Raw genomic sequence first — 11,802 nt, 5'->3', positions numbered from 1 at the left:
ATTTTGTCTTTGAAAGGTAGTATGTGTGCAGAACCTTTGGACCGAGTTTGCATGCACAAATATTAGTACCTGTACCACAAAAACAAACAGACGAAAAGATGAGTTAGTAACTTGAGTAATGTAAAAGAACTTGATCTTAACTTTTTCTGATATCTTGAATGTAACAATGCAACAATGAATTGGCAACGGCGCCAAATTGATAACTAGGTTTTTACGCCTAGTTATATGCTGAAGTGTGGTTTAGTTCAATTCCCTTAAACACTAACATGTCGATGCAGTTATAGGGGGTGTCAATTGTGGATGTCGGATTCACACACTCAAATATTTATTTGTATAGTGAGACGGATTATTCTTGAGGACAAAAATAAGTGTAAAGAACTATTGATTATGGAGAAAGCTATGAGTTTTGTAAGAAAATATGTATACTAAGTTTGCAAACAAATGCGTGTGTCTCTTATGGCCCTTGGCCCTATTATTTATACCTAAGAATTACAATTAATTCTCATTTACACACAATTATTCTATCTTAAATGTATCCGTTTCGATCTTCGAATTCATTGTTCAAACGTTCGAATTTGAATTGACTTCGAGCTTCCTGGGCTTTCCCCTTCCAGCCCAAAGGCCCTTTAATCTAACCACCTTTAATCCCGACTTCTCATTCACCTCGCGGTATACGGACTGACCTTTCCTCTTCCCAAGGCACTCGTTCGGTACTTGGCCGCTCTTGAAATTGCTCTACCTCAATTAACCTCCAACCTTCTCCAATCTATTCTAGGGATTATCACCGTCGCGGTGGTGGCTGGGTACATAATTGGAGTTCCCGAATTGAACGAGCTTCTTAGCGTAAGAAGTTCGTCGAAGAAAGTTGGTTACTTCTCGGCATACCTAAATGCCAACAGAAACCTCATTTCCCATCTCCCGAACAAAAACGAGAACTCGCACCATCCTTAGTTCTTAATAAAGAAAACCATTGCTTCAATTGAGAGCCTTTCCGAAGTGCTTCCATCAAAATGGTCCACGAAACCTGGTAGAAATTAGGGCAGAAACATATTTGTCTTCTGTTCGTTTACACGTTCTTTTCCTAACCCGAATTTGTTTTTGTTTTTGTGCAGCTTTCATTGCTGCGACTCTTCCGACTGAAGAATAAATCGAGTTCTTCAAAGTGGTCATCGAAGGTGAAACCCTTTGGAATTTGTTTACCCTCGACCGATTTTTTGAAGCTATATGGAATCTCAAAATGAGTCCTCCTGGACAACTCCATCATCTTCCACCGCTTCCTCCCAAACCACACGGGACTTCAGCCCGTGATGGACTGAGCAGCAAGCCAATCGCTGACTTGATTTGCAAAAAGAGAGAGAGACCAGCTCGCAACAGCTCTTCTCCTTGGAGGGAAAAGTCAAGGGCTCGAACTGATCGCTCTCCTCGATCATCTCCTCCATCTTGATCGATGGGTTCTCCTCCTCTTCCTGTATCACATCTCCTTCTCTTCGACCTAGTGGTGAGAAGACTGATCAAAGTGCTACTCCTCGACAAGAAGATGCTGAGCCCCGAGATACTCATCCCTAGTCGAAGGTCGTTCTCGTTCCTCAAACAAAATCGCTTATAGGTTCAAACGATGGTTTTATTTCCCTCGCTTTCGGTATAATTCGAACTTTTAGTAACACATCTTTCACTCCCTATTAGCGATGGAGAAAGAGGGCAACGTCTTTCGGTGCTTCAAAACCTGGAAAGACACGATCCTGCCCACCTTCGACAAATGGCGACCTACAATTCGCGAGCGATTTTTACTCCATGCTCATCATTCATCTCGGGTTAGTCTCGTTTTCGCCTATTCCGATATCGCTTATTTATACGCATGCTAATTTACTTTTTTGGATATAAAACTCTTGCTTAGGCGAACAACGAGCTTAACGACATGATCGAGCACTATGAAGGATTACTGCTCAGTATAGAACAGGATATTGATGCTTGGAAAGGCAAGTTTTCTTCCCTCGAGGCCGATCTCCGCTCCTCCTCTGACTTTAAACAGAAACTAGAGGATCGAGTCGACCATCTATCTTCTAAGCTCATGAGATCGAATGGCGAGTTGCATGATCAGTACCAAAGATACGACAAGCTCTAGGATGAACTCTCGACTGCTCGAGACAGGCTCTCTGAATCTAAATCGGCCACTTATGATTTGAACAATCAGTTCACCGAACTTAAGGCTAAGTACAAAGCAATTGCTAAGCTTTGAGATGCTGAATTAGCCAAGTCTACGTCAAAAGCCAGAAGAGAGGTGAAAGGTCGCGGGATGGAATTGATTCAAGGGGCTATCCTCTTCATTCAAACTGAGAAGGCCAGATCGGAGCTGGAGTCAGACATTAAGGAGCACGAAAGTAACCTGCTTCTGTTGGACCAAACCCTTGAGGAAGATTTCTCTGAGGAACAAGAAAGGTCCAAACTGGAGGCTGTTTTAGCTGAGAAAAGAGGCCACCTTGCTTCTCTTCCCACCTTGTCCTTTAACCCTCAACACTTCGAGGATTTTTACATCGAATCACTGCCTTTGAGTGAATCAGGCTTAGATTGGGCTGGTAAACTTTTACATCTGAATCCTTATAATCTATAGTTGTTGTATTTGTGTTTTTTGCTGACTTGAAACGTTCGCTTCAGGCTCTAGTGAACTGGTCGATACTACTGTCCGGTCGTGAACAGTGAGACAGTGATCATCCCGGATGTTGAACATGAAGCCGGAACTGAGCCGGGAAACTCTTCTAAGCTACTCTCTGCCAGTGAACCAACCAAAACTGAGTCAGCTGTTGTTGAACCAACCGAAGCCGATCCGGCTATCGTTGACCCCGAGAAGATTACGGATTCCTAGTGGTTGTATCTACTTTAATTGGGGGCTTTCCCAAACACTTCCAAAACTAGAAATTAAATTTGGATAAATATGTTGCTGCCTAAGGAGGCTTTATTTTTGAACAAGTATTTGCCTGAGGAGGCTTTTAAACCTTTTAAAACTATGATTTTGCAATAGTCCGTCTTTATATATCTTTTGGCCATGTGGCTAAGTTTCGAGATTTTTAGGTTGATCATACCTTTCTCTTAAAACGCGAGAACCGAGCTCGGTTTTGAACGCGAATTCCCCAACTCGGGTTTAATCAATTCAGCTTATTTACTAGGCTTGGGCCTTAACTGTTTTCTTTATATTTAATGGGCTTTTTGTCTTTAATGCGACGGTTGCCATCTCCTTTCTCGAGAAACAAGAAAAAGCTTCACGCCTTTGAGGTAATAATTGCTTTTTCTTGATTCCCAAAAATGGTTTAAACCATTCGGACACGCCACAGTTATTAAACTTGTGGTTCCAAGGAAAAACCCTAACCCTCTATAAATAGAGGTCCCATCTGCCACCAAATTCTCCAAGTATGATTTCAGAAATTTACTTGATAAACAATACACAAATGGAGAACGAAGCAGCCTCCACTGTTTCTCTTCTTCACCCCGGCAGCCCTCTGTTCCTCTCCGGCGACGGTCACCGTGATATCAAGGGAGCTTCACACCCTTAACTCTCTTCCCGGGGATTGGATCAAACTCGGAATCTCCGAGTTTGCTCGCATACCAAACTGTATGATGCCTATTCTTGACCTCGCCGGCGAAGGAGTCCAAGTGTTTTGCAAGACAAAAATAGTTTCTTACTTCGAAGGGCACGCATGTTGGGACTTCGTCTTCTTTACTTACTGCTTTGAATAAACGTAGTTTTGTTTCTTGTTTTTGTATGTTCGCACATCCGAACTTCTTTGCCTTGTTCGTTCATACAGTCGAACTCCCTTTTTCAAATGAATAAAACAAATTTATTAGTAGTTGAACTCGTTTCCGAGCTGCCTACATACCCATTTCGGGATAAAGCCACACCGTAGTTCGTGTACATAACAAAAAACGCATGTTACTTAAACATAAAACTTCTTTAAATTCACCATATTCCAAGGACGTTTGACTGGCCTGTCTTCTAGATCTTTTAAGCCAAAAACACCATTCCGAACCACTTCGGTAACGATGTAAGGTCCTTCCCAATTTATGCCGAGTTTGCCTGCTCCTTCTTCTTTCTTATTGTCAAAAACACGCTTTAGAACATAATCTCCCATGAAGAAAGGTCTACTATTGATCTTGGAATTGTAATATCGAGCTGCTGCCTGTTGGTAATTCTGAATTCGGATTAAAGCTTGATCTCGCCTCTCGTTGATGGTATCTAACGAATCGTCGAGCATTGCTGAATTTTCATCTTCATTTAAAGGAGCCTCCGTTCGGCGTAGTCCAGGCACGTTGAGTTTGGCTGGAACGACTGCCTCCATCCCGTATACCAATGAGAATGGGGTTTCTCCGGTAGAACGTCTAGAAGTTGTGCGATACGCCCATAAAACAGGTTGAAGCTCGTCGTACCATCCTCCTTTCAAATGATTTAGACGCTTTTTAAGATTGAAGCTTCGGCTTGATTATTTCCTTGTGGATACCGCAGAGTGGAGTAACTAACTTTGATTCCCCAATCCGTACAGAAAGCATCAAACTCGTGTGAGATGAATTGTGGTCCGTTGTCTGTAACTATCTCGTATGGGACACCGTGTCGGCATATGATGTTTTTCCAAATGAAGGTTTTTACCGCCGAGTCTTTGATGTTCACGTATGCTTCGGCCTCAATCCACTTCGAAAAATAATCAGTTAAAACCAAAAGATATTGTACACCTTGGGTTGACCAGTGCAGTAGTCCAACGATATCCATCGACTATAACGCCCTCGAGACGCTCTATGACCGGACAAGTCATTGGCGCCCCGAAAACGCCACATTGAGATTGATCATCAACATCCAATCGAGGTTCAGGAACCAATCTCAACCCTTGGCCGGCGTATTGACGACCACTCTCGATATTTAAGTGTTGTGCCGACCCGGACTAAGTCATTATAAGTCATTACTTGCAAATTTGTACAAGAAATCTGATTTATTTCATAAGTATAAATATTACACAACATGTTACCAAACATTTAAAAGTTTTATGAAGGCCATCGCGATTACTAAGGTTACTCAGTGAGCTCGGGATTCCCTGCAACAGACATTAGTTTACCCCAACCCGAATACCCAACATGAAACACGCAACAGAGAATGGCAACATAAGGTATCTTGCCGAAGCAAACTACAAAAACATGAACATGCATTAAGACTCCAGTTTCATTAAGTTTTTAAGGGCTCGACATGCTGCCTTCCAACCCAACACCAAACACACACACTCTCGTGATCTCCCGCATTACAACCACAAAGGTATGCAACTGGAGCATCACTACCAAACGCTACACCGTCGTGTAGACACTCGGGCAGGATAGCTAGCCTCGTCTCTCCAAGTTCTTCGCACTACATGGCGATCAAGTAACAACGTTACAAGACCCCACGATAGCACGGTTCACTATGAAGGTCAGACACATCACGATCTTGGCACGCTTATGGTTTTTGCCTCCTACCACAAGCACCACGTACCAAGACCCCAAAGTTTAAGATATTATGAAACATATGGTTAAATCAAACACATAGAATCATCAATATCCCAACAAAACCTCCCAACCATAAATAATAGCATAAGAATCTAAAGATCACATATGCATTCCAATATAACCATTTACACTATTCATATAACTCACAAAATCAATCAAGAATGCATGAGAATATGAATATGAAACTTAAACCATTATCCAGAACTCACTCAGTAACCAACAGAAAGTTTCCAACGATTCGGGTAGAGTTTTCGGCTATGGGACCTTAACTTGAATCGGACGGACGGTTTCAACTTGGCAGCCTCTCACTTCCACTCAGTTTCTCTTCACAAAACAATTGGGGTCGAGTTCGGCTTATATAAGCAAGGGAAAGGCGATTCAGCATGCCCACGTGTCAAGTGCTTGAGCGAGTCAGCGGGTCACTACATTCTCCCCCCCTTACTAGAATTCGTCCCGAATTCCAGAAGGATTAGACGGTCCGTCTTCATCCTCTGCGTTCCCTGGTTCGAAAAACTGAGGCTATTTCGTCCAGAACTTTTCCTCATCTTCCCAAGTAGTAACCTTACAACTGTGCCTTCCCCAGAACACTTGAATTTGCGGAATCCTTCTATTCTTTAGCTCCCGCATTCGTCTTTCACCAATACCAAGAGGTCCTTCGGGATATGTGAGATTCGTTCTCAACTCTTGTATTGGCTTGGGTATGATAGCATTAGGATCCGGAACATGCTTCCTTAGTTGCGACACATGAAAAACTTTATGTAATCGCATTTCTTCCGGCATAAACAAACGGTAGGATACCTCCCCGATTTTCTTCTCAATTTTATATGGACCAATAAATCTTACAGCGAGCTTTCCAATCTTTCCAAAGCGATCATTCCCTTTTAACGCGGTTACCTTAAGATAAACCATGTCGCCTTCTTGTTTCGGTCAGCATACTTTTTCTGTCAATCTTGAGCTTTCTTCATATTGTCTCGGATGAACTGAATTTTCTCCGTAGACTCATCGATCAACCGATTATTAAAACTCGTCCTCTCTCCTACTTCAGTCCAACAAAGAGGAGTTCGACATGGCCTCCCATACATTGCTTCAAATGGCGACATACCGATGCTCGAGTGATAGCTGTTATTGGAAGAAAATTCAATTAAAGGCATGTAGTCTTCCCAATCACCAGCCCACTCTAGTGCACATAGTCAAATCATATCTTTTATGGTTCGGATGGTCCTTTCAGTTTGCCTGTCAGTTTTTGGATGGAATGTCGTGCTCATGGGAACATCAGTCCCTAAAGCACGATGGAGGTCTTGGCAAAATAAAGATGAGAACTTAGGATCTCGATCAGATACTATATTAGTTGGTACCCCATGGAGTCTTAAGATTTCATCAATATACTTTTCTGCCAGGATAGGTGACTGATCAATGCTTTTCATTGATACCAAATGAGTCGTCTTGGTCAAGCGATCTACTACTACCCATATAGCCTCATTGCTACGTCCTGGTCTTGTTGGTAATTCAGTGATAAAAACCATTGATATTGACTCCCATTTCCATGCAGGAATTGGTAGGTTATGCAATAAACCTGTCGGCACTTGGTGTTCCACCTTAACTCTTTGGCATGACTCACATTGGCTTACCCATTTCGCCACTGATCTCTTCATCCCAGGCCAATGGTAATACTTCCTTATATCCTTGTACATTTTTATACTTCCCGGATGAATGCTCAATAAAGAAGTATGAGCCGCCCTTAAAATTTCTTATCGTAATCCTTTACGATCAGGCACTGTAATTCTCCCATTGAGTAATAAGGTGCCGTCATCAGCTAGATGGTTGCCACTAGCGTTTGGTCCATCTAATGTTTTTAACTCCTCCACGATTTTCTGCAACTTTTCATCTTGCGCTTGTTCCTCTCGGATTTGGTGAAGTAGGTTTGCTTGAGTCACAACTTGTAAACCCAAGGGCTCACTAGATTCACCCTCTAGAGCTAACAAAGTTACCTTCTTTAGCTCATCAGATAACGACTCTAGATCCTTTCCAACATCTACTTCCATTTTCCGGCGACTTAAGGCGTCTGCTACTACATTAGCCTTTCCCGGGTGATATTGAATTTTCAAATCAAAATCGGCAATTAACTCCATCCATCTTCATTATCGTAAATTCAGATCTGGCTGCGTGAATAAGTATTTAAGACTTTGGTGGTCCGTAAATACTCGTACCGTCTCTCCATACAGGTAGGATCTCAAATGCTTTCAACGAAAATACTACAGCGGCCATCTCTAAATCATGAGTGGGATAATTCTCCTCATGCCATCTTAATGGCCATGATGCGTAGGCAATCACCTTTCCTTCTTGCATAAGGACACATACCAAGCCAACTCGCGAGGCATCCGTGTAGATATCATATGGTTTATTTGGCTTTGGCAATGCTAGATTTGGGGCGGTTGTTAATTCCGTTTTCAACTTAACAAAGGCTTCCTCAACATCCTTACTCCATATGAAGGGTACACCTTTACCAGTAAGTCGGGTCAAAGGCTTAGTAATGGATGAAAATCCCTTGACAAACTTACGATAATAGCCTGCCAATCCTAAGAAGCTCCGTACTTCTGTAACGGATGTAGGTTGCGGCCATTGCTATATTACAGTAATCTTTTCTGGATCCGCCGTAACTCCTTGTCCTGAAATTCGGTAGCCAAGAAATCCAATTTCTCGTTGCCGGAACTTACACTTGCTAAACTTAGCGAACAACCGTTGTTCCCTAAGTCTATCCAACACTTTCCCCAAATGTTCACGATGCACTTCCGCACTCTGTGAATATACCAAGATATCATCGATAAATATGATAACGAAGCTATCCAGATAATCGTGTAATACCTCGTTCATAAGTCTCATGAAGGCTGCGGGCGCATTTGTAAGTCCAAATGGCATGACTACAAATTTATATTGCCCATTCCTCGTCTGAAAGGCAGTCTTCATTACATCCGATCCCGAGATTGAAATTTGATGATACCCAAAGGCCAGATCAATTTTTGAGAACCAACTTGCTCCTCCCAACTGATCCATTAGCTCATTAACTCATGGCAATTGGTACTTATCCTTAATGGTCATGTTGTTAAGACCTCGGTAGTCTATACATAACTACATACTTCCATCTTTCTTCTTAACAAACAATACCGGAGCTCCCCATGGCGATGAACTTGGACAAATAAATCCCTTTTCGAGTAGATCCTCCAATTGTTTCTGAAGTTCTGCAAGCTCAGCTGGCACCAACCTATATGGTGCATGTAGTACCCCGCTCATTGACCCCGAGCAAGAAAGAAGGGCAAGAGAAGAAGAAGAGAGAATGGTGAGTGAAATGAGAAGAAGGGCTGCCAATTTATAATCCGCGGAAGCCAGAGTAGAGCCCAAGTTTTAAAACGTGGAGCCAAATCCATTCGGGCAGAGCTGACTTGGTGACCAAGTTTTCTCCCAAGCCATGCAAGCCCAACTTCGACCCCACGCCTTAGCCAACTTGGAGCCGAATCCACCCGGGCGAGCTAACTTGGTGAGCAAGTTTTGTCCTAGAGTCAGAAGGACCCAGAGAGACTGGGTTAGCTACCCAAGGGGTTCGAAGGACCCAGAGAGACTGGGTTAGCTACCCAAGGGCCGGTGTCGCTTTCACGACGGTGTAGCCAAGGTGATGTTCCGGTTATATGCCTTTGTGGTTATAACTCGGGTGTTCACGTGTGTTGAGGAAGGGAGTGCATTCATGCCCTAATTAAAACTTTAAGAAACGTTATTTCTTGCTTGTGTTTGTGTGGTTTACTACCTTCTCTGTGTACTCTGATTATTCATGTTATTCATGTGGGGATTATGGGTGGGGATTAGACTAACGTTTTCTTGAGGAATCCGAGCTCATTGAGTAATGCTAGATTACTCATGACTCTACTTGTTTTGCAGGTAACCTTAAAGGGAATTAGAGGGAGTGGTGAACACTAGGGAATCCAAAGTAGTTTTTCAGTGTCCTTTTGTAAAACTCAAAGTATGTATTTTAGTATAGTGTACTTTTGGGCCTCATGCCTTGGCCATAAAAACAATGTTTATGTTGTGGTTTTTCCTTGTATTTTCATAACTCTTTGATAATGAAATCAGTATTTATTTTATACTTTACGGGTTTCAAACTGATAAGACTTTGTCCGAGTCGACACAACATTTGGGTGAAGTTAGGGTTGGCAAGCCTAAATGGATCCCAAATGGGGAAATGGGTAACCTTGAGTGGCTAAGGGTCGAAATGTGTTTCAGAACCTCGACTACTCTATGGGAATTCATTTTCATTGTGGCGTGTCTGGGCCGTGCCGGACTGGCTGAGTTCTAGTTCGGACTGGGGGTGTTACAGTGTCCTTGCAATTCGAATCATCCCAGGTTCAAGATTAATGGTAAACGGATGATTTCTCGGCAGAGGTAATCCTTCCAAGGGCTTGAACACATCATCAAATTTGTTCACCACCGGGATCTCTTAAATCCTTGAGTCACTTTCAACTTCTCCACCAACGGCGGTTAAAGTGACAAGGTAGACTTCTCCTTCCCTTAGTAAATTCTCAACCTTAGTGCTGACACGAACGAAGCAATCTTACTTGGATTGATTCCACAGTAAGTGAGTCGTGGTCGATTCCTTAGTTCGAACACTACTCTGCTCCGCCCGCAATCCAAATGGGCATGATATCCTGACAACCAATCCATCCCAAGGATAACTTCGAACCTTTCCATCGGGATTACCAAGAGGTTCACCGAAAGGATCGTATACTGGATAACCACCGGAACTCCTACTAACACAATTTGGGTCTGTAGGGGTGGCCGAACCTCTTAACTTTTCGCGATTCAACATAGAATTGCCTTTATGAGGCTAAATTCTATAATCGCTCTCTTATTACACAGCGGAAGTCTTTCTAACCTTGGTTTAATTCTAACCAACTCTTGTACCGGTTTCATCGTCTTTGTCCCTTAGACTTAGATCGATCCTTTTCTCGGTCAAGACATGCATATTTTCGCTAACCATTCTAAGCCAAACAATCGCATATTCCTTTATCCTACTTTCACGGTCAATTACCAAACGTCTATCTTAACTAATAAGCTAGATCGTTACATACCTTGGCCAATATGCGGATTTGATTCCTTAGCCCGTTTGTCGCCTTACTCCATTCGTTCAACGACTTATCATCGGTCGTGAATTGATGAACCAATCCCTATCGTTACTTAGCCATACAACCAACCAACCCCACTGGTCTAAGTACAACGATAGAGATTGGGGATCGTACGATTCCCTTGGTTCACGATGGTCGAATCAAGCTCTTGGCTTATTGGTCCATCCGTCCTCCAAACGTACTCCCCTTCGGTTCCATGGTGGACGATTGAGCCCTTGGCTTATCGAACCATCCATGTTTCCGATCTGTTCATTTACTACGACCGCCCATGGTTTACTAACCATTTATCCGTCCGGTCTATGGTGGTCGATAAAGCTTTCGGCTTATTGATCCATCCATACGATCTGAACTATATCCTTATCACACCCAAGGGTCCTTGGATTCATCCACTGGATCATCGTAGGCTAGCCCATGAAATCCTTCTTCCGTCGGCCTTAGGTTTGCTCGCGGGTCCAATATCCGTTTTGTCCATCGGTTCCCACCATGGACTTTCCCGTTGGTTATCCGTCGAGTCACCCTTTGGTCTTACCAATCTCTGATCGGTTTCACCATGGCTGAGGAGATAGATACATGAAGGCGGCCGCGATGTTGATCCTATATAGTGAATCACGTTCCTTACCCATTCTTGGTGCTTTCTCCCTTTACCGGTAAGATTGCATCCATGGGTGACCCTTGGGTGTGTTCGGATGCACTTATCCTTGTGCTTCCTCGAACACTTTTCTCGATCCATCCCATCCGACGATCGGTCTGTCCGACCCGTTCCGTCAGACGATCGGCCTGTCCCATCCGACCCGTCCGACGATCGGTCTGTCCGATCCGTCTGGCCGATCCGATCCGTTTGACGATCGGTCTGGCCGATCCGATCCAACGATCGGTCTACCAGATCCGATTCGTCTCTAAGACGAATGGTCTACCCTCTCCATCCTCTACACTCCATCGAACCGTTGGACCGGGAGGTAGCATGCGCATCAGTTCGGTCGAGTTATACTCGCCGAGCCGCACCCCCTTTCCGACCAACAACTCTAGGATGTGTTGAGACTCCTTTAAGAATGTTTTATGGTGTTTTGGATGTTGTGGGATGATATGAGATTATTGTGAGATGATGTGAGATTATTCCAAA

The 11,802-nt window shown here is 43.4% G+C and overlaps 3 protein-coding genes and 2 pseudogenes across 5 annotated transcripts; 2 read left to right on the top strand and 3 right to left on the bottom strand.

Moving 5' to 3' along the window:
• Positions 1–561: 561 nt before the first annotated feature.
• Positions 562–1,560, bottom strand: AT3G33494 (uncharacterized protein; the record flags this gene model as incomplete). Its single annotated transcript, NM_148790.1, has 4 exons — positions 562–735; positions 808–885; positions 969–1,024; positions 1,272–1,560. The coding sequence occupies 4 exons, from the start codon at positions 1,558–1,560 to the stop codon at positions 562–564; spliced, it is 597 nt and encodes a 198-aa protein (NP_683632.1).
• A 125-nt stretch (positions 1,561–1,685) lies between these two features.
• On the top strand, positions 1,686–2,122 carry AT3G33393 (myosin heavy chain-like protein; the record flags this gene model as incomplete). Its single annotated transcript, NM_148789.1, has 2 exons — positions 1,686–1,811; positions 1,895–2,122. 2 exons carry the CDS (start codon positions 1,686–1,688, stop codon positions 2,120–2,122), a joined length of 354 nt encoding a protein of 117 aa, NP_683631.1.
• A 171-nt stretch (positions 2,123–2,293) lies between these two features.
• On the top strand, positions 2,294–2,860 carry AT3G33293 (myosin heavy chain-like protein; the record flags this gene model as incomplete). The annotated part of the gene is made up of 2 exons (NM_148788.1): positions 2,294–2,573; positions 2,703–2,860. 2 exons carry the CDS (start codon positions 2,294–2,296, stop codon positions 2,858–2,860), a joined length of 438 nt encoding a protein of 145 aa, NP_683630.1.
• A 1,066-nt stretch (positions 2,861–3,926) lies between these two features.
• On the bottom strand, positions 3,927–9,215 carry AT3G33193 (annotated as a pseudogene; the record flags this gene model as incomplete). Its single annotated transcript has 1 exon — positions 3,927–9,215.
• Positions 9,216–10,624: 1,409 nt separating this feature from the next.
• AT3G33189 lies at positions 10,625–11,576 on the bottom strand (annotated as a pseudogene; the record flags this gene model as incomplete). Its single annotated transcript has 1 exon — positions 10,625–11,576.
• Positions 11,577–11,802: the final 226 nt, after the last annotated feature.

Source organism: Arabidopsis thaliana, chromosome 3 (assembly GCF_000001735.4).
Source record: "Arabidopsis thaliana chromosome 3, partial sequence".
Classification (NCBI taxonomy): Eukaryota; Viridiplantae; Streptophyta; class Magnoliopsida; order Brassicales; family Brassicaceae; genus Arabidopsis; species Arabidopsis thaliana.
Note: the sequence above shows the minus strand (reverse complement) of the source record. Positions and strands in the feature narration are given on the sequence as shown.